The 22,474-nt window shown below is 43.3% G+C and overlaps 1 protein-coding gene across 1 annotated transcript in view; it reads right to left on the bottom strand.

Annotated features, from left to right (window-relative positions):
* LOC103110630 (kininogen-1-like) overlaps positions 1 to 11,195 on the bottom strand; it is a 34,595-nt gene extending 23,400 nt beyond the window's left edge. Inside the window, 2 exon segments of the mRNA XM_060198548.1 lie at positions 2,120 to 2,233; positions 10,931 to 11,195. Of these exon segments, the coding sequence (XP_060054531.1) occupies positions 2,120 to 2,233; positions 10,931 to 11,122 (306 nt within the window). The 5' untranslated portion in view covers positions 11,123 to 11,195.
* Between the last annotated feature and the right edge of the window lie 11,279 nt (positions 11,196 to 22,474).

The raw sequence follows: 22,474 nt of genomic DNA on the forward strand, positions 1-22,474 counted from the left end.
AATTTTTAAAATATGTGTGTCTGTCATGAAGAAATGCTCCATTTCATTTACCACTGGAGAAATACAAATGAAAACTAGTCCGAGATAACCTTCTCAACACTAGAGGAGGGCTTACATCAATTTAATAAGAATTTGTTTCTGTTAATAAGCATTTGTCGGTGAGGTAGTAGGAGAAAGGAACTCTGCTTCACTGCTGGTGGGAATGCTACCTGGTGCAGCCCCTTGGGAAGGCTGTATGGAGAGTCCTGGAACAAATAAAGATGGAAGTACCTATGATCCCGTGAGACCACTCGGGCATTTCTCAAAGGGCACTACCACTAATTTGAAGGGACACATGGCATCCTTATGTTCATTGCTGCATTATTGATAATAGATAGATCTCTGAATGCTCATCACCAGATGACTGACTACAGAAGTCATGGCATATATAGTCCATGGAATACTACTCTGCAATAAAAAAGATGATATTGTGTCCTTTGGGACAAAATGGATGGAACTGGAAGTGATTATACTTAGTGAAAGAAGTAAAGAGATGAAGTACAACTGCTGGATGGTTTCACTCATATGTGTAAACATGAACTAGTAAAAAACAAAACAAACAAACAAACACCCCAGAAACAAACTGTTTCTAAGATTTGAGAGAACGAAGGTGGCTATCTTTGGGAGATGGGAGGGTGGCCATACAGACCTTTCGTGATGGGTGTGGTGTGGAACTCTACACTATAACCATACAAGCTTGGCACCTACTAATAGTCACAAATAAAAACACATTTAAAAATAAATTGTACGTCTTTGAGTTGAGTTCTGGAGATATTTCTTGTTCTTGAGGATGTACTCAGTATCTGGGAAGCAGCTCTCAGATACAGACACTGTCTCCTCTGGATTCACAGTGTAAACACTATTTAAGAGGTGCATCCATGAACAGTGAAAAGAGTGAGCTGCTTCTGGGCAAAGACGGGTTTCCATCTCCCTTAGTTAAGGCCAAACAACTCCTGTGGTGTGGCAGGCATATGTAAGGCTTTTTTCTCTCCTGCTATTCAAACAATGTCCTCTGCAAACGTATCACATTTCATCCTCCACCACCCCATGAGGTCAGTGTGGCCTACTACCAGGTGCACACTGGTTCGTAGTGGTCAGGTGGAGGTGAGGAAGGGGAGCAAGCATATTTCCCCCTCACTAACCCTCAGCCTCAGCCCAGAAGTTGACCTGGTCTGTCTCTCTGGGGCCTGGGTCACAGGTCCTCATTGCTGATTAGACTCTTCTTCTCACGTAAGAATGTCTGTATGTTAATCTGTGATCTCTTGCATCAGGAGCACTTTCTGCCTCTTATCAGGACACAGGCGTCAAGCGCTGGACTTTTCTGCACATGGGGGCTTATGTGCACCCCTTAGAAACAGGTACTGTAATATTAGTCTTTCCTAGCACTGGTAGAAAAACCTGTTGGCGGGGGTGGGGCGGTAGCGCAGCCGGTTAAGCGCACGTGGCTCAAAGTGCAAGGACCCGCCAAAGGATCCCGGTTTGAGCCCCCGGCTCCACACCTGCAAGGGAGTCGCTTCACAGGCGGTGAAGCAGGTCTGCAGGTGTCTATCTTTCTCTCCCCTTCTCTGTCTTCCCCTCCTCTCTCCATTTCTCTCTGTCCTATCCAACATCAATGGCAACAATAACAATAATGACAACAACAAGGGCAACAAAAAAAAAATGGGGGAAAAATGGCCTCCAGGAGCAGGCACCGAGGCCCAGCTATAACACTGGAGGCAAACAAAAAAAAAGAAAAAAGAAAAATCTGGGGAGTCAGGCGGTAGCGCAGCTGGTTAAGCGCACATGGCACAAAGCGCAAGGACCGGCAAAAGGACCCGTGTTCGAGCCCCCAGCTCCCCACCTGCAGGGTAGTCGCTTCACAAGCAATGAAGCAGGTCTGCAGGTGTCTTTCTCTCCCCCTCTCTGTCTTCCCCTCCTCTCTCTATTTCTCTCTGTGCTATCCAACAAGGACGACATCAATGACAACAACAATAATAACCACAACACTAAAAAGACAACAAGGGCAACAAAAGGGAAAAATTAAAAAAAAAAAAAAAAAAAGAAAGAAAGAAAAATCTGTCGGCCCAGTCAGCACACTTACAGCAGCTGCAGAGTCTTTGTAGTCACAGTCCTGCCAGGATTTGCCACTTTGAACAGAACAATTGTTGCCCTCCTTGATTTTGTACTTGAAGGAATAGGATGGGTCAGCGTCATCCTGAAAAACAAGAACAAATCATTTGAGTGGGATCTGGTGCAGTGCGGAACACTTGATCTTGAGAATGTATTTACTTGGAAGAATGAGCACAGTACATAACAAACATCTAAGCCAGAAAGTAGTATCTGCTGGATAAGTCTTCGGAGAAATGGGAGAGGTTTTTCCTGTGCTGTCCAGAACAGGAGTTTGCAGCACCTAGCACCTGGGCATGTGGACTAAGATCAGTTACACGTCTGTGGGTTTCAGTGTCTGTGGGAGACACTGTTACCTAGAAAAATGATGACAGGGGGGTCGGGAGGTAGTGCAGTGGGTTAAGCGCGTATGGCCTGCAGCACACTGTCCGAAGTGCAAGGACCGACTTAAGGTTCCAGTCACCAGCTCCCCACCTGCAGGAGGATCACTTCATAAGCAGTGAAGCAGGTTTGCAGGTGTCTATCTTTCTCTCCCCATCTCTGTCTTCCCCTCCTCTCTTGATTTCTCTCTGTCCTATCCAACAACAACATCAATAGCAATAATAATAACAACAACAAGGGCAACAAAATGGGGAAAATGGCCTCTAGGAGTAGTGGATTTGTAGTATAGGCACTGACCCCTCCCCATAAGGCAAAAAAAAAAAAATGATGACAGGCCTGGGTGGTGGCACACCTGGTTGGGGGCACATGTTACAATGTGCAAGGATTTGGGTCTGAGACCCCAGTCCCCACCTGCAGGGGGAAAGCTTTGCAAGTGATGAAGCAGTGTTGCAAGTGTCTTTCTGTCTCTCTTCCTGTCTATCACCCTCATTCCTCTCGATTTTTGGCTGTCCTTATCCAAATAAACAAACAAATAAAGATAATAAAAATTTAAAAAATGATGACTGCACCTATTATTCAAAAGCTAGGCTATCTATAGAAATATCCTCCCTGAATAACCTAGCTTGGGCACATATTTAGAGGCAGGTTTCTGCCTTCTCAGCCCATTCAAATACCTGAGGTGCCTGTCCCATTCCTTAGAGCAAGATGGAAACTTTCCATTTGTCCCAGATTCTAGACTGTGCAGCCAACTCAATGCTTTACATGTCTATAATTATATTAGTTTTTTTCACCCTCCTAATAAAGTGTCTGCTGCTAATTTGTTTGCTCAGCCAGCCTGAGGAAAAGTTACAGGCTGTGTAGAAATTTCTCCTGGGTCCCTCTATGTCCACAGAATTAAATCATTTTCTAGAAATCAGCTTCTCCATAAATATATGTTTTTTGAAAGTCTGGAAAATTATGCAGCAAAATTGTTAAAAAATATTGGGACCACAGTTCTGGACCACCACTTCTTTAAGAGAGAGAGAGAGACACCTGTAGCCCTGCTTCATCATTCGTGAAGCTTGCCTCCTGCAGATGGGGACTAGGGCTTGAACCTGGGTCCTTGCACACTGTAATGTGTGCATTTAACCAGGTGCACCACCACCTGCCCCCTCTCCAGCTTCCTCTTTGTATGGCACTCCTACATGTTGACCAGGCTTAGTTCTGAGCCCTCAAACATGGTAGCACAGGCACTCTACTGAGTAAGCTATTTCCTCCACTTTGGTAGTTGGCAGCTGTGGCTGAGACCCCTATGTTTCAGCATGTTCCAGGATTGAAAAGATGAATGATGACATCTATTGACAAGTGTAAGAGAGACCTGGAGATAGGACACGCCAGTATGCTTACTAAGTGTGACCTTGAACAGATTCTCTTCATGGTATTAATTAACAAAAGTCTGCCTTACATCAGAGCACGGAGCAAGGAACATTAAAAACATTTCTTCAGGGGTACACAAGTTATTTCAGCTAATGCCAGACCACCAGAGCACAGTCACACAACCCTCTGGCTATGTGGTGGGTACACATTTTGTTCATACCATGCATTCCATGAGGGGCAGGAGTGTTGTCACAGTCAACAGCTTTAGGCCTTTTTGCCTTGGATCTGTTGACCTAAGGCACCAAATGCCCACCAAAAACCCAGGAACTGTAGCCAGAGGGCAACATGTCTGACCATGGGTAGTCAGCCTCTCAGTAACTGAGGAACTAGGATAACAGAAAATGTATCAATAAGTAACAGGCCTTAAAATTCAGGGGTCTCTAAACTCCACACCATATGTTATAATAAATACATGTACGAAGTAGTCTGGGAGGTGGTGCACTGCCTAAGGCACTAGACTCTCAAGCATAAGGTCCTGAGTTCAATCCCTGGCAGCACATGTACCAGAGTGATGTCTGGTTCTTTGTCTCTCTCCTCCTATCTTTCTTATTAATAAATAAATCAAATCTTTAATAAATAAATACATGAATGCATATATATTTTATAACTTTATTTTAATGAGAGTGAGAGAGATAAGGGTTGACCTCACAGAGCTTTCAGATGCCTGATCTTGGCACATAGTTGCTTCCTACAGAGGGATCTGAGAGATTACCCTGTCCCATTCCTCACCTGCAAATTCAACAAAGGAGAGCCCAATAGACAGGCTGAAGCTCAGGAAGTCTCCTTACTTTGAACAGGCAGTGGCAGCCCCCACCTGAGGCAGTTCTATTTTTGGCTTTGCCATGATATTTGCATCTGGGAGATGAAGGGCTCAAGCAAGGTAGTTCTCAAGGGTCCTTCCAGCCCTCAGGGGCTGATAAAGTGATGGGTGGTAATGGCATAGGGTGTGCCAGTATATAAAGGTCTTTAAAGACAAAAACTAGTAGAGTCATGGGCCCCTTGGAATAGACCTACTAGCTTTTTCTCAAAACAAAGACCCCCAAATCTTCATCTGTAATATTCCAGCCTTTAGGCTCATGATTAGTCAACAATTTGTTCTTTTTTTCAACTCTTTTTCAGCCACCAGGTTCCAGATGCTACTATGATCCTAACTGGACTTCCCAGGACAGATGACTCCATCAGTGTGTCCTGGAGCCCCATTTCCCCAGAGCCCTGCCCCACTAGGGAAAGAGAGAGACAAGAGTATAGATTGACTTATCAATGCCCATGTTCAGTGGGGAAGCAATTACAGAAGCCAGACCTTCCACCTTCTGCGTCCCATAACAGCCCTGGGTTCTTTAGAATAGGAAAGCTATCGGAGGAGAGAATGGGATACACAGTTCTGGTGGTGGGAATTGTGTGGACTTGTAACTCTTATCTTATGATCTTGTTCATGTTTCCATTTTATAAATTAAAAAAAAGGCAAAGACAAGAGTGGTGCTATGAACATTGTAGAATAACAACAGCAAAAACATCACATTTTGCCATAATGCCAACCAAAAAAAGACAATGCCAACAAATTGTCCTCTCAGGGAACCAGGTGACAGGACTATTAAGTGATGCATTAGGTGATGAAAAAAATGAGGCAATTTAGTTTTCAGGAAAAAAAAAAGAGGGAAGGGGGATAGAGAGGGAGAGAGAGACAGAGAGAGACACCTGTAACACTGCTTCACTGCTTGTGAAATTCTCCCCCTACAGGTGGGGACTGGGAGTTAGAACCCAGTCCCTGTGCTCTTAACCAGGTGTGTTAACACCTGACTACTCAGTAGAAATTTTTACAGGCCTTTCACCACTCCACCTGTTTCGGAGCAGACACCCTCTGGGGATTCCTAAAGTCTCTGGTCCTGTCTTGGAATTGTCCTACCTATTCCAAATTTAATCCAGAAGGTCGCCTTACTCCCCACTCTTACCTCTCTGAACCAGTCCAAAGAAGGGGGTCTTATCCTGGACAAGAATGGCAAGTAGATTTTTCACACATGCCAACTTACAAGGGTTTTGAATTCCTGCTTGTTCTAGTAGATACTTTTTAAAAAGATTTATTTACTTTATTATCTTTTTAAAAAAGTTTATTGGATAGAGACAGTCAGAAATCGAGAGGGATGGGGGTGATAGGGAGAGAGACAAAGAGACACCTGCAGCACTGCTTTACCACTTGAAAAGCTTTCCCCCGGCAGGGGGGGACAGAGGGCTCAAACCCAGGTCCTTGCACACTGTAATATGTGCGCTCAAACAAGTACTCCACCACCTGGCCCCTTATTTAATTTAATTTAATTTTGCTTCCAGAGCTATCACTGGGACTCACTGCCTGCATTACTAATCCACAACTCCTGGAGGCCATTTTTTCCCATTTTTGTTGCCCTTGTTGTTATTACTGTGACTGCTGTCCTTGTTGTTGGATAGGACAGAGAGAAATGGAGAGAGGAGGGGAAGACAGAGAGGGGGAGAGAAAGACACCTGCAGACCTGCTTCACTGCCTGTGAAGCGACTCCCCTGCAGGTGGGGAGCCAGAGGCTGGAACTGGGATCCTTACTCTGGTCCTTATACTTTGCATCATGTGTGCTTAGCCTGCTGCTCCACCACCTGACCCTTTATTTATTTATTTATTTATTTATTTATTTATTTATTTATTTGACACACACACAGACACTGAGAAGGGATGGGGAGATAGAGAGGAAAGAGGCAGAGATATACCTGCTGCCCTTTTAGAACACATTATTCCTCATTTTTAAACTGTTTCAGTCCTTACAGTTAAACAATGGGTCTAGCTTTACCTCACAATCGTCCAGAGAATTAGCAAAGTTCTCCAAATAGATTATCATCTACACTTAGCTTGGAACCCTCAATCTTTAGGGAAAGTAGAAAAGGCTAATCAGACTAAGCTTATGACAGAAACTCAGCAGTCCTGGGTTACCCTGCTACCAATTGTCACTCTGTGGGCAGGGATCATCCCCAAGGCCTCCTTAAAGCTTAGTCCATTTGAACTTCTTCCTGGATTCCCTTTTTTAGTATTGATTTAGTGATCCTGAGTATCTTTTTTTTTTTTTTTTTTTGCCTCCAGGGTTATCACTGGGGCTCGTTGCCAGCATTACGAATCCCTGTTCCTGACAGCCATTCTCCCCCCCATCCCCCGCCATTTTTATGGGACAGGACAGAAAATTTGAGAAGGGAGGGGGAGATAGTGAGAGACAGAGTAAAAGACAGACACCTGTAGACCTGCTTCACTTCTGAAGCATCATCCCCCTGCAGGTAGGGAGCCAGGGGTTTAAACCCAGATCCTTGCACAAGTCCTTGTGCTTAGTACTATGTGTGTTTAGCCAGGTGCCCCCAATCCTGAGTATTACTACCTGCATCCATATATTGTTTCCCTTGGACTTACTGTTAAGACTTCATCAATATGCTGATCATTATAATCTAAAACCTGATCCTTCATACTCAGCCTCTAAATACCCAAAAATCTCCAATAGGAGTTGGGTTCTCCCACAGGACAAAAAATCTTTTCAACCTGTGTGGACTGGACCTCATTGGGGGCTTCTGATGACACCCACCACAGTCAAGGTACAAGGACACCCTTCCTGGATTCACCTGTCGAGGATCAAGTAGGCACCTCACCTGATGCTCCTCCCTCTGAACCTGACCACACTTAGACCAGTGAACCCATAGAAGATCTTAGGCTGTTATTCAAAAAGGACAAATATGTTGCCTGTTGATGTTATCGTTGTAGCCATTTTTTTTCTGTCTCTTCACCTCTCTCTCTCTCTCTTTCTCTCTCTCTACTGAGACTGTTTGAAAGAACTTGTTCCCCTCGTGGGAAAGCACCCCTCTGTCCATGCTGAATTTAGGACATTTGTGTACCCCTAAAGAGAAAACAACATAATCAATCAACTAATACTAGAAAATACAGGCCATTATGTCACCCATCCTGTGGTCTCCCGGACCCTGACAAGGTCTAGGAATTTCTTTAGGATTTCAAAGTGTCTCAGTTCCTTCAAGGCAGATTCTTAGCCTATATTCTTTCAGATATTTCCTCAGGTCCTTGCGTTTCACCCCACGTGCGCTTAACCCGGTGTGCTGCTGCTGGCCCTCAAGATATTTCCTTTTTTATTGAGTGGGGTGAAATATTCTAAAGTAAGCATGGTCACTCATCTTCTATCTTTATACCTCTGCCTTAATCTTCCCATTCCAACTTTAATGGGATCAAAAGTCTTTTTACAGCGGGCTCCACAGTATGCTGCACAAAGCAACGAAAGTTCCTGCTGGGTGTGTGGCTTAGTGCCTGTCTCCAGCACATCAGGTCTCCCTTGGTGGGTATCCTCTTTCCAAGGCACTGATTGGGAACAGCTACAGAAGTATATAGATAATAACAGCGACACTACCAGCTCCCTCTCAGAGCCATCTATTATTAATCTTAGTGTTTCCCAGTGGCCAGGTACAATAGCTTCTCAGAACAATAGAGGCCATGGAAAACTAATTGTAGTCTCTCAACTCTTCGTAACTCTCATGTGTACACTAATCTTAGATATAAATCTAGACGGAAATTCCTTCTAGTGCAGCCTCAGAGTAGCCAGTACACTACTGGAGAGGGATTTATCAAACCTGGGACATGTATCTTTGAATGACTCCTTCTACAGGATTTTTTTCCTCCAGGGTTATCACTGGGGCTTGGTGCCTGCACTATGAATCTACTAATCCTGGTGGCCATTTTTATTTTATTTTATTTTATTTATTTTGGATAGGACAGAGAGAAATTGAGAGGGGAGGGGAAGATAGAGAAGGAGAGAGAAAGACAGACACCTGCAGACCTGCTTCACTGCTTGTGAAGTGACCCCTCTGTGGGGGGTTGAGGGAGCCGGGGCTTGAACGGGGATCCTTGCTTGGGTCCCTATGCTTCATACTATGTGTACTTAACTGGGTGCACCACTGTCTGGCCCCCTCTAAAGGAATTCTTTGAAATTTTTTTTCTATTTTATTTGATAGGACAGAGAGAAATTGAGAGGGGGAGGAGCAATATAGAGAGGGAGAGACCAAAAACTTTTATTATTATTATTATAATTATAATAAGTGATTTAATAATGAATAACAAGTTAGTAAGATAACAGAGGTACAATTTCATACAGTTCCACCACCAGAGTTCCATGTCCCATCCTCTCCTTTGCAAACTTCCCTATTCTTTATCCCTCTCTGGGAGTATGGACCAAAATTCTTTATGTGGTATGGAAGGTAGGAGTTCTGGCTTCTGTAATTGTTTCTCCACTGGACATGGAGATTGCAAGTTGATTCAGATCCCCATTCTATTTCTATCTTTCCCTAGTGGGGTAGGGCTTTTCCACAGGAATTCTTAACCAACAGGTTATTTTTGGTTGGGAGCAATCTAGCCACCAGTTTTTTTCAGTGGGAAAACTTAACTAATCAAGTCAGCTGGCTGCTACCCCAGGCCTGCCAGCAAGTCATCATACTGAGAATATCAGTTTCTTTTGCCACTGATTGGTCTCAGAGGTCAGGCCTCTGATGGCTAGGTCCATACGGGACATTTGAGAACAATTTTTTTTTTTTTTTTTTTTGTCTACAGGGTTATTGCTGGAGCTCAGCGCCTGGATTACGAATCCTCTGCTCCTAGAGGTCATTTTTCCCATTTTGTTGCCCTTGTTATTACTCTTATTATTATTGTTGTCATTGCTGTTGTTATTGTTGGACAGGACAGAGAGAAATCAAGAGAGAGGAGGGGAGACAGAGAGGGGGAAAGACACCTGTAGACCTGCTTCACTGCTTGGGAAGCCACCCCCCTGCAGGTGGGGAGCTGGGGGGCTCGAACCAAGGTCCTTACTTTAGTCCTTTGCACTTTACACCCTGAGGACAAAATTTATGGCCATGACTACCTGCTAGCTGGACTGAGCTTTGCCAGGTTCCAGGGCAAGTACACAAAAAACGTTATCTACAAAAATTAAAAAAAACAAACCCTAAAACCGTTCTTGTTTCGCTTGTGCACTTATTTGACTACCTCTATGTACATTAGACCACCATCACAGGCCTTACACTACCTCACCTTTCCCCATATAACTTTGCTTCATTTCACACCAGGGAATGATCTTCTCATTTCTCAGGAAGCCAAGCTTGTTGACCCGAGAACTCCTCCTGCCCTGCCATCCGTCTCCAGGTCAGAGTGGTGGTGATTTTTTCTGAGAACCATAAGGTCTACCTTTAATTATCAGCTCCCTGGTAAGTAGCATGTGCACACATGTTTATGTGGTATGTGTGTGTGTGTGTGTGTGTGTGTGAGAGAGAGAGAGAGAGAGAGAGAGAGAGAGAGAGAGAGAACTGGTCTTAATGTGTATGTGGGAGAGTTGGTCTTGATCCACTGCTCCTGGAGGTCATTTTTCCCATTTTTGTTGCCAACATTATTATTACTGTTGTCATTGCTGTTGTTGTTGTTGTTGGACAGGACAGAGAGAAATCAAGAGAGAAGAGGGGAGACAGAAAAGGGGAGAGATAGACAGCTGCAGACCTGCTTCACCGTTTGTGAAATAACAGCAAAGTTAAGAACAGTACACTCCAGAGTCAGGCGGTAGCACAGCGGGTTAAGTGCACATGGCGTGAAGCACAAGGACTGGCATAAAGATCCCAGTTCGAGCCTCCGGTTTGAGCCCCTGGCTCCCCACCTGCACGGGAGTTGCTTCACAGGCGGTGAAGCAGGTGTGCAGGTGTCTATCTTTCTCTCCCCTTCTCTGTCTTCCCCTTCTCTCTCCATTTCTCTCTGTCCTATCCAACGACAGCAACAACAATGATAATAATAATAATAATAATAATAACCACAACAATGATAAAAAAAAAAAAGGGCAACAAAAGGGAAAAAAATCATCTCCAGGAGCAGTGGATTCATGGTGCAGGCACCAAGCCCCGGCAATAACCCTAAAGGCAAAAAAAAAAAAAAAAAAAAAATGAACAGCACACTCACCGTCTTGGTGGTTTCAGTTATGCGCTGCAATACAAACTGGTTGTCAGTTTGAGTTCTTTCGTTATATTTCTTCAGAGCAGCATCTAGAGCCATAAACAAATCCAGGTCATTGCAGTCGATTTCCTGTGAGGACTCCAGGGTTAAACTCCATACCAGCCTGGAGCAGAGGAAAAGGAAGACAATTAAAATCATGACTGAACTGTCTTTTAAGTGTTGAGGGATGTTTCCTCAAGACTTGAGAGTCAGTTGGGGTGCTGATTTTAACTATCTCCACTCCCTTTTCTTTTCTGCCTCAGAGTTCCACTATTATATACTATTAGACCTATTTAAAAGTAAATGAACCTTCTGGGTTATCCAATCAGATTCCAGGCTGGAACATTATAGCACTGGGGCTGTTGACCTGAGTTCTGGAAAAGTGTGGGGGCAAAAAGTATATTTCCAGGCAATTGCATAACTTTGCATAACAAATTGGAGCAGAATCCAATATAGAAGGAAAAAACACCTACACTCTCTCTCTCTCTCTCACTCTCCCCCCAGTCATCAGTATTATTCATGTTTAACTTTCCCAAGGTAATTTAGAAAGGTCACTATTTGTAAGAACAGCACAGCAGAAAGGACAATATTTAAGCATGCTTGAATACAATTTCCCTGCAGGAAGTCTAGCTGCAGAGAAATTGTCTGTGCACACCCACGCTACATGCTGGGTAGCCAGTACAGAGGGCTCGCTCTGGCAGTCCCAACCGGAACATCGACACAACTAAAGCTATAATATGGGTCTACTGTAGCTGGTCTCCAGTTCTCCACTTCAACCTCTTCACATGTTTTTAGAAAGAAAAATTCTTCTGAGGTGGAAGAGATAGGGTAGAAACTAAAGAGATATGGGCTGAGTGAAACCTTTCATTCTCCATCAATCCTTCTTTTCTCTGGGTGTCTGTCACTCACCAAACCTAAGAAACTTTCTTTTTTAAAAATTATTTTTATTTACTTACCTATTTGATAGAGAAATTGAGGGGGAGAGGTCGGGAGGGGGAGAGACAGAGAGACACCTCCATACTTGTTTCACCACTCGTGAAGCTTTCCCCTTGGAGGTGGGGACCAGGGGCTTGAACCCGGGATCTTGCACACTGTAATATGTGTGCTTAACCAGATGCACCACCGCCTGGTCTCAAAACTTTCTTGATAAGCTATTTGAGAAAGGAGGTCTACGGTAGGGATAACCCCAGTCTCTGAAGGAAGGCTACTGGTATCCTACCCTGTCACTTGAAAAGAACTGGTCCTGAAATGAGTGCAGCCTGCAATGTACCTCAGATGTGACCATGAGTTATAAGCTCAGACCAGTAGGGACTTACAAATAGTGACAAATAGACACTTAAGAGTTACACAGGCTTTGACAACTAAATATAAATATGCATTTACATATGGGCCCTGGAGCAGGTGGATGGAGGTAAATAGTTAATTTTAGCCACAAAAAAATTTTTTTTATAAGAATGTGAGCTTCTCCCTTTCCTAATCCAACTTTCTAGTCCTTTTCTCCACTCTGACACCATTCTCTCAGACAATCTTCTCATCCAATCTCAGGCTAGTTACCAAACTCAAGCAAAACTACTATACTTGTATGCCCCCAGGAACATGCCTAAAATATTTCTTCTAGATTTCTTCTATCCTAAAATCCCTAATCTCACCTATTATGATCCTACTTTCTAGTTCCTGTTCATTAACCATCTTGTCTCAACTTAGGTCATGCCACCTTCCAGACACCAGGCTGAGATGCTACTATGACTCCATCCCGACTTTTCTGGTCAGATGACCTCACCAATGTGTCCTAGACCCTCACATCTCCAGAGCTCTGGTCTAGTGGGGAAAGACAGAGACAGGGCTGGGGATATGGATCAAACTGTCAATGCCCATGTTCATCAGAGAAGCAGTTACAGAATCTAGAACACCTACCTTCTGCTCCCCACACTCCCAGTGGAGGAGAAGTGACAGGATGAATATAAGAGGGCCCCAACATCCAGCTCTGTCAGCCCCAAGAGAGAGAGAAGGGAAAGGAGTGGGGCATGTGGTAGCAGTTATGATGCCATGAGTGGCCTAGAGGGGAAGAGAGGATTGAATCAGTAAAAGAAAGGGCCAGTATGTATAAATGTGGACAGATAGTTGTAGAGAAGATGGTTGGCCCATGTCTACAACTTTAGGGGAACTGTGGTGGATTGCAGTGGAGAGAGTGAAGATTCAGAACTCTGGTGGTATGAATGGTGTGGATTTAAACCCCTGTCGACATGTAATTCTCTAATATAAAACTATAAAAAAACCAAAAAATTAAATAAAAAAAGGGAGAAAGGAGGTCTACGAATAGACTAAAGACATGGGCTAGCTCATACAGAAGCCTTCAGGTCTTAACCTCTACTCCCAGATCTCAAGAAAGAAGGTCTGACTTTATTACTGTTGATAGGTGTCTAGCTCTGCAGATTCAGCCCTCCCCCCCCCCAGTAGCCCCTGGAAAAAAGGAGTTGCAGCTGGGAATGTAGCTCAACTGGTAGAGATCAGACTTTCACACCTAAGGTTTTTGGTCTGATTCCTGGTACTACACAGACCAGAATATTTCTCAGCTCCTCTCTCCTCCTCCCTCTCTATTTCCCCATGATATGTAATATATAAAGTAAATATTTATAGAAGGGAAGAGGGACAAATATGGGCTGAACATTGTTCTTTTTTTTTTTTTTTTGTAATTACAATATTCTTTTCTTTTAAAAAATTGTGTTACTCTATTGAATAGAGAAGGAAGGGAGTGGTCGGGAGGGAGAGGAACAGAGAGACACCTGCAGCACTGCTTCACCACTTGCAAAACTTTCCCCCTGCAGATGGGGACCAGGGTCTTGAACCTCCCTTTAGGTTCAAGAAGCTTTAGGAGCTGTGGAGCACGGTTGCAGGTGTCTTTCTTTCCTGCTTTATCACCTTTCGCTCTTCTCATTTTCTTTCTGTCTTACTGAGTAAAAAGGAAAAACAAAAACAAAAACCCCAAGGAACAAATGGTCATCAGGAGTTGTAGATTCATCCTACAGACCCAGAACAATCCTGGTAGCAAGAAAAGAAAATATTTTATAGGAAATGAATCTATGGTCATAAAAGTGTTGGAGACCCTGACTTCATGTTGTCTGGTGTTTGTTATTGGAATCCCCTGATTGTATCTTTGTCTGATACTTTTAGTTACATGCTTGTACTGCTGGTCCACTTTCTTGTTTAGAGCCATGCTGTCTAGCTATGCGCAGTTTCTCATGCTCTCCTTGGTTACAGCTCCCGCTCTCTGACGTAAGGGGTCTGGTAAAGGGTCAGAAGTTAATGAATAACTATGGTCAGCAGACCCTTACAGACCACAAGTATGGATTTGAGAAACTGATGATGGAAATAGTACCCATCTCATAGTTTGGGAAAAGTACAGCGGTGACCTGAGGCGAAATTCAACACTTCATATAGCATAGAAGGAGTATGTGAGGTATGGCCTTAGAGCCATGGCATGTGCAACTGCCCTTATGCAGGTACAAGACCCTGACTCCCCACTGCCCCATCTCCCCATGACCTCCACAAAATAAAGAGAAAAAAAGAAAGTTAATATTGAATTCCAATATTTAAATAGGTGTTCAAATATGAATAACCTTAGTTTCAATGTTACAGTTTACAGTTATGCACTCTGGCTATTATCAATATATATGTAGCAATACAATAAGCATAAAGTTGTTAGCATGTTGCAATTAGCATTATTTTTAAATAGTAGGTTAATAATGATTACCAAGATTGTAAGATAACAGAGGTACGATTCTACAAAGTTCCCACCACCAGAATTCTGTGTCCCATCCCCTCCATTGGAAACTTGCTTCCATTGGGAAAAATAGCCTCCAGAAGCAGTAGATCCTAGGGCTGGCACTTTGCCCCAGCAATAACCCTGGAGGCAAAAAAAAAAGTTATTTTTAGAAATGCTTTAACAATTTAAGCCCAGTGTCTGAATTCAGTCAGTTCACAAATTTGAAACATCAAGTGCTTAGACTAAAAGATTATATGCTCAGAATTGAAATTGATGTATTTAAAAAACTTGATACAGTCAATCTATTTTCCTGTGACATACTGAGTAAATAGTGATTTGTAGGATTATACATTAATAGGAGTATAGATTAACACCGTTCCTACCTTCATGTGTTTCCTCAACCCCGCCCCCCAGAATCTTTTACTTTGATGCAATACTCCAAACCCAGTCTATGTTCTGCTTTGTGTTTCCTTTTCTGTTCTTCTTTCTCAGCTTCTCTCTATGAGCGAGATCATCCCATATTCATCCTTCTTTCTGGCTCATTTCACTTAGTATAATTTCTTTAAGCTCCATCCAAGGTGGGACAAAGAAGGTGAATTCATTATTGTGAATTATGTATATAGACCACAGTTTTCTCAGCCACTCATCTGTTGTTGGATACCTAGGTTGCTTCCAGGTTTTGGCTATTACAATTTGTGTTGTTATGAACATAGCTATACACAGATCTTTTTGGATGGGTATATTTGTTTCCTTAGGATTGCTGAGTCATTGGGTAGGTCTATTTCTAGCCTTGTGAGGATTCTTTAGAGTGCTCTCCACAGGACCAATTTACATTCCCACTAGCAGTAGCATCATGTTTTCAGGGTGGATTTCAGAACTGGGTGATAGGGGTTGTTCAGGGAAAGTAAAAGCAGGAAAGGCATCAGATTATTATAATTTTTTGTTACTGGAATTATGCTGGGCCTCAATGCTTGCATAATTTCACCATTTCTGGTGGCCACCTCCCCTATTTAATATTTATTTGATAGGACAGAGAGAAATTGAGAAATTGAGGGGGGTATATATATAGAGAGATAGATACCTGCAATACCTGCTTTACCACTCAAGAAGCTTCTCCCTGAAGGTGAGGGGTAGAGGCTCAAACCTGGGCCCTTGAGCATAGTGACGTGCCCTTAACCAAGTGTGCCACTGCCCAGCCTGAGCTCATTATCTTTCAGGACAGCAAATGTCACAGACCTTGTTTGTCTTCTGTTGAGCCATCAGGTTCTAGATGATGTCATTATACACTTAGAGACTCTTAGCAGAGGATGGACCACAGCTGCCATCTTGAAAATCTTAATGAAGTAGAACAATGTAAAACTGCGTAAGTAAGACAAAAAAGACAGTCATTGTTCTCACCCTTGCATGAAACCAACAGAGAACTTATGAAATGCGCTATGGTTCAGGACTACACCCAGAGATTGGAACCGAAGTGTCTTAGAGCTCCCTAGGTGCATCCAAGGTTGAGAACCTGTGGAAATAGAAGTGAGGGAGTAGATACTACCAGCCATTTGTTTGGGACTGAGTGCAATATTTGAATACTTAATATAAACAAAGTTGAAAAGGGATGTATGCTATAAGAAACACAGCTTCTGTCTAACAAAACATGTTATTCTTTACAGTTAAACTCTAAAAGTACTATGCTGGGGCAATAATAGAGTTCAACTGGGTGGTTGAGAGGTGATGCAGTAGATAAAGTTTTGGACACTTGAGTAAGAGGCTTTGAGTTTGAGCTGGGCATTGCATGTGCCAGAGTGATGCTCTGGTTCTCTCTTTCCTGCTCTCTCTCACTCTCTCTAGTATTAATAAATACATTAAAAAATTTACATGGGGAAAGTGGCTTGAGCCTAGCCTTCACCACACTAGCAAAAGCTTCAGTGCTATGATATCTCTTTTTCTCTCTCTTTTCTGTTGAAAAAGTTGACCCACATCAATGAAGCCCTGGATATGACAAAAGAAAAATAATGTTATATACATCCTAGTATTATAGTAGTAGTTACCTTTTATTAAGTGTCTTCAGTATGATGCCAAATATAGTGATTATCTCTTCCAAGTCTCATAATATGCCAATGATGTAAATCTATTATTGACTTAATATTTCAGGTAAGAAAACTGGAGAATTTGAGAAGTCCAATAAATTTTCAGCCTATATGTGTGTATCCATTTGTGGGTAGATAGTAACAGAGACAGAGAGAGTGTCTCTGTTACATGGCGGCTTCTTTCAGTGCAATGGGGGTTGGACTCAAACCAGCTTTGAACACTTGGCAAAGCAGCACACTATCCATGTGAGCTATTTACTAGCCCAAATTGTCAGCTTTTAGACTCATGTTATGCACAACCCCGGTTTTTAATCACTTGATTACATTTTATATAATGTGAACATATTGGAAAATACGCTTAGGTTTTGCAAAAAAAAAAAAATTGTGTTCCAAATGGAAATTACAAAACTTAAGAGAGAAAAGAATAGCCTTAAATGATTTAGCCGAAGTGTTTTGTTTGTTTGTTTGTTTGTTTGTTTGCTTTTTGCCTCTACGGTTATTGCTGGGGCTTGGTGCCTGCACTACGAATCCACTGCTCCTGGAGGCCATTTTTCTCATTTTGTTGCCCTTGTTGTAGTTGTTATTGTTGTCATAGTGGTTGCTGTTGTTGGATAGGACAGAGAGGAGGAGAGGAAGATAGACACCTGCAGACCTGCTTCACAGCCTGTGAATCGACCCCGCTGCAGGTGGGGAGCTGGACCTGGAACCGGGATCTTGAACCGGGATCCTTACAAGCTGGTCCTTGCGCTTTGCGCCACGTGCTCTTAACCCACTGCGCTACAGCCTAGCCCTGAGACAAAGTGCTTTTTTTGTTTTTTTTTAATTTTCCCTTTTGTTGCCCTTGTTATTTTATTGTTGTGGTTATTATTGTTGTTCTTGATGTCATCATTGTTGGATAGGACAGAGAGAAATGGAGAGAGGAGGGGAAGACAGAGAGGGGGAGAGAAAGACACCTGCAGACCTGCTTCACTACTTGTGAAGCGACTCCCCTGCAGGTGGGGAGCCGGGGGCAGCCAAAGTGGTTTTAGAAAGTGTGGGACAATGTTTTGCTTTGTGATCATTTAACCCGATACAGGGAAAGACACAGCTTCCGGGAGAGTGAGTTGTTACCATGTCTTCTGGATGGTCTAAAATCTTCCTGTAGAAGACTCACAGAGGTCTGGCCTGTCTTTCCTGGTCTGGGCATACAACACCAGCAGACAGGCTGGAGCGTGAGTCAGGGAAACTCTGAATAAAGCCTTCAAGTCTCAAGCTTTTTTTTTTTTTAATTAGGCTTAGAAGCAAGAGGTAGAATGTGGAAGAAGCCAATGAATACATTCTGCTGGAGGCGCAACACATTGCTGGGCAATGTGAAGAATGTGGATTGAACTAAACAAGAGCAAATTCCTGCACTGAAGAAAAGCATAACCAGCTGAAGCTGGGTGACTCCATAGCCAGAGTCCTAGTTGTAGGTGAGAGGAGGGCAAAGGTATTTGAAAACATGAAGGTAGGTGTGACCAGTGTGTCCTGGAACCCCACCTCCCCAGAGCCCTGCCCCACTAGGGGAAGATAGAAACAGGCTGGGGGTATGGATCCACCCGCCAATGCCCATGTCCAGTAGAGAAGCAACTACAGAAACCAGACCTTCCAACTTCTGCATTTTCCTATAAAGAGTAGGAAAGCTTCCAATGGAGGGGATGAGATATAGAACTCTGGTAGTGGGAATTATATGGAATTTCAACCCTCTTAACCTACAGTCTTGTCAATCATTTTTAAATCAATAAAAAATACAAAAGAAAAAGACTAGAATAAGAAATGAGGTGGGGGGGAAGGTAGGTGTGAAGTCACAGAAAACTGGGTTATTTTATTGCATAAAGGCTTGAAGTCTAAATACTTCACACTGTTGATAAAAGAACCATCAGTATGGAGCTGGGAGCTGGCGCACACAGGGGAGTATGCACTCACCATGCACAAAGAGCAGGGTTCAAGCCCTGGGTCCCCACCTGCAGAGTGGAAGCTTCACAAGCTTTGAAGCAATGTCTCTCTCTCTCTATTTAAAATGTTTTATTATTTTTATTTATTTATTGGATAGAGACAGTCAGAAATTGAGAGGCCAGGGGGAAATAGAGAGGGAGAGAGACAGAGAGACATCTGCAGACTTGCTTCATCACTCATGAAGCTTTCTCCCTGCAGGTGGGGACAGGGGATCAAACCCGGGTCCTTGCTCATTGTAACATGTGTGCTCAACCAGGTGTACCACCACCCAGCCCCCGCTGTTTCTCTCCCTCTCTCTCTCTCCCTTCCTTCTCAATTTCTCTGTCTCTGTCTCTGTTAGAAAACAAAGCAAAGCAAAACAGCTGTAGGTTTTAAAGATGAAGAAAGTACACCTGGGAGAGTGCCCCGCATCCTCCCTCCTCCCTCCCGTCAGGGAGAGCTAGCAGGGCTGAGAGGTAGCACACCAGTGCCTTGCTAGGCAGCATCCAGTTTGCAGCGCTGCCACTATCTGGGAGTGTCACAGTTCTGGAGAAAATTCTGGTGCTATGTTCTTTCTCTGTCTTTCTGAATGAAAAAGAATTGACCCAGGAGTGGTAAGATTGCACCACTGCACATACAAGAGTCCATAGCTCTACAACTCCCCACCCCCACCTCCATAGGAATCTCTAGAATTATGTCTGTCTACCTGCCCTTTCTCCTCTCTTGCTCTGTCTCTTATTTTCTATCCAAACAATAAAACCAACCAACAAACAAAAACACCCAGGGCAATGAAAAGAAAAGACTGCTGGGAAAAAATAGTGTGGCATAAACACTGAACTGTGGCAATAATCCTGACTGGGGGAAAAAAAAAAGGAAATAACCTTGAGAATTTTTTTTTTCATACGACAACACTGATAATAAAGCCTTTGGCAAGATAGTGTAATGAAGTCCAGAAGGTATGTGTTTGAATACCTGCTCCCTCATATATGAACTGTGTGACACTGGACAGGGAACTGGCACAAGAACTTCCACATTGTAAAAGAGATGATTAGGCTGGGGAGACAGTATAATGGTTATGCAGAAAGACTTTCATGCCTGAGGTTCTGCAGTCTCTAGTTCAATCCCCAGCACTACCATAAATCAGAGTTGAAGAATACTCTGGTTAAAAAAACAAACAAACAATGATAAAACAGTGATCTTGAAGACCTCAGAGTGTTTGTAGAGGTTATATTACACTCTGGGAGGGTAGCATCAAGCATGGCAAATGACTACATAGGCATTCACTAAATTTTTTTAAAAAATATTTATTTATTCCCTTTTGTTGCCCTTGTTGTTTTATTGTTGTAGTTATTCTTGTTATCGTTGGATAGGACAGAGAGAAATGGAGAGAGGAGGGGAAGACAGAGAGGGGGAGAGAAAGACAGACACCTGCAGACCTGCTTCACTGGCTGTGAAGCGACTCCCCTGCAGGTGGGGAGCCGGGGGGCTTGAACTGGGATCCTTTCCCGATCATTGTGCTTTGAGCCACCTGTGCTTAACCCGCTGCACTACCGCCTGACTCCCTAAATATCTTTTTATTTTTTTAAATAATTATTTATTTATTTTCCTCTTTGTTGCTCTTGTTGTTTTATTGTTATTTATTATTGTTGTTATTGATGTCATCGTTGTTAGATTGGAGAGAGGAGGGGAAGATAGAGAGGGGGAGAGAAAGACAGACGCCTGCAGACCTGCTTCACTGCCTGTGAAGCGACTCCCCTGCAGCCGGGGGCTCGAACTGGGATCCTTATACCGGTCCTTGCGCTTTGTGCCATGTGTGCTTAACCTGCTGTGCTACTGCCCAACTCCAAATATCTTTATATTTTTTCACTATCTTTATTTATTTGATAGAGACAGCCGGAGGTTGAGAGGAAAGGGGAGACAGAGAGGGAGAGAGACAGAAAGACCCCTGCAGCCATGCTTCACCGCTTCAGAAGGTTTCCCCCTGCAGGTGGGGACTGGGGGTTTGAACCCAGGTCCTTGTGCATTGTAACATTTGCGCTCAACCAGATGTGCCACCATCCGGCCCAAAATTCATTAAATATCTTTTATTGCAGAAAATTAAAAGCATCTCTTACTTTTAATTCCACTGGTTTTATGTTATCTCTCTTGCTGGATCAGAAAAGTAGTGTCAATATTTGCCTTAGCTTTTTTGTATTAAGATATTTTCTACTAGTGAAAATTGGGTAGACATCATATTTGCAAATAACTTTTTTTTTTTTTGTATAAGTAGTGCCATGAGCCTCAGGAATACAGGTCCCAAGTTCTACTAGTTGATGTAATTTCCCAGCATGTTTTTCTTTTTTTGTAATGATCAGCAGCATAAAAACGAATAATAAAGCAAGATAAATGACTCCCCCTCAGGAGGAGGAAGAAGACAAAGTTGGTATGGGGCTAGGAGACGAGTCGCCCAGCAGAGTGCAGGCTTCATCATGCTGCATTAAGTGTGAGTGCCTAATCTCCACATAGGAGCACCCGCACAAGGGAGCATCACCAGTGATGGAGCAGTGTTGTGATGTCTTTCTGTCTCTACTTCTCTGTCTCTCACTCCCTATTTTTCTTTTTTGCCTCCAGGGTTATTGCTGGGGCTCAGTGCCTGCACTACAAATTCACTGCTCCTGAAGTCATTTTCCCCCCTTATTTTTGTTGCCCTTGCTGTTATTGTTGTTGTTGGATAGGACAGAGAGAAAGTGAGAGGAGAGGAAGACAGAGAGGGGGAGAGAAAGACAGACACCTGCAGACCTGCTTCACCACCTGTGAAGCGACCTCTCTGCAGGTTGGGGGCCAGGGGCTCGAACCGGGTTCCTTACGCCGGTCCTTGCGCTTTGCACCACGTGCACTTAGACAGCTGTGCTACCACCCAGCCCCTTCTCACTTGCTACTTCATTTATCACTTTTATAGACCTAGAGGAGGCAAGGCAGAGAGAGGAATTGAAAAGAGACAACAGAACTGAAGCTTCATTCAAATGTGGTGTGGCCCAGGCTCATACCTTGGTTGAGCACATTACAAAACACACTATCCAATTGCTATTTTGCTGGCCTTCTCACCCTTGATGAAAGAAAGAAAGAAAGAAAGAAAGAAAGAAAGAAAGAAAGAAAGAAAGAAAGAAAGGAAGAAAGAAAGGAAGGAAGAAAGGAAGGAAGGAAGAAAAAGAAAGAAAGAAAGAAAGAAAGAAAGAAAGAAAGAAAGAAAGAAAGAAAGAATTGTGCAGAGCTGGAGCACAAGTTAAGACTGTGGTGGCAACAGAAAAAAGAAAAAGAAAAGGAAAAAAAAGAAAGGAAGGAAGGAATAAAGAAGAGAAAGAAACATAAGGCGGGAAAATATGACCTGACCTGCTAACCTCTGACAGCTTTGTGTGAGTTCTTGGTGGTTGGAAATGTGCCCCCCCCACCTTCTCCCTCCCTCTCCCAAATAAATTCCCAGGCCTTGTTTAACAAGAATGCTTAAGACCAGAATGTGAGCTCAGATCTACAGGGATGCAGAGGTCACTTAGGCTCCTAAGCTGAATATGGGCCCCAGATCACATCAAATCGATGGGGTTTACAGTCAACAATATCTATACACCTTTCCATATGTGAGAGCTACTCTCCTCCCTGATCCAGTTTTCTGGTCTTTTCCAGCCATGACATTATATCCTCAGACAATAATTAGGATTCACTTGCATTTCAGATTTCAGGCTC

The sequence above is a fragment of the Erinaceus europaeus genome, chromosome 9 (genome assembly GCF_950295315.1).
Source record: "Erinaceus europaeus chromosome 9, mEriEur2.1, whole genome shotgun sequence".
Taxonomy (NCBI): Eukaryota; Metazoa; Chordata; class Mammalia; order Eulipotyphla; family Erinaceidae; genus Erinaceus; species Erinaceus europaeus.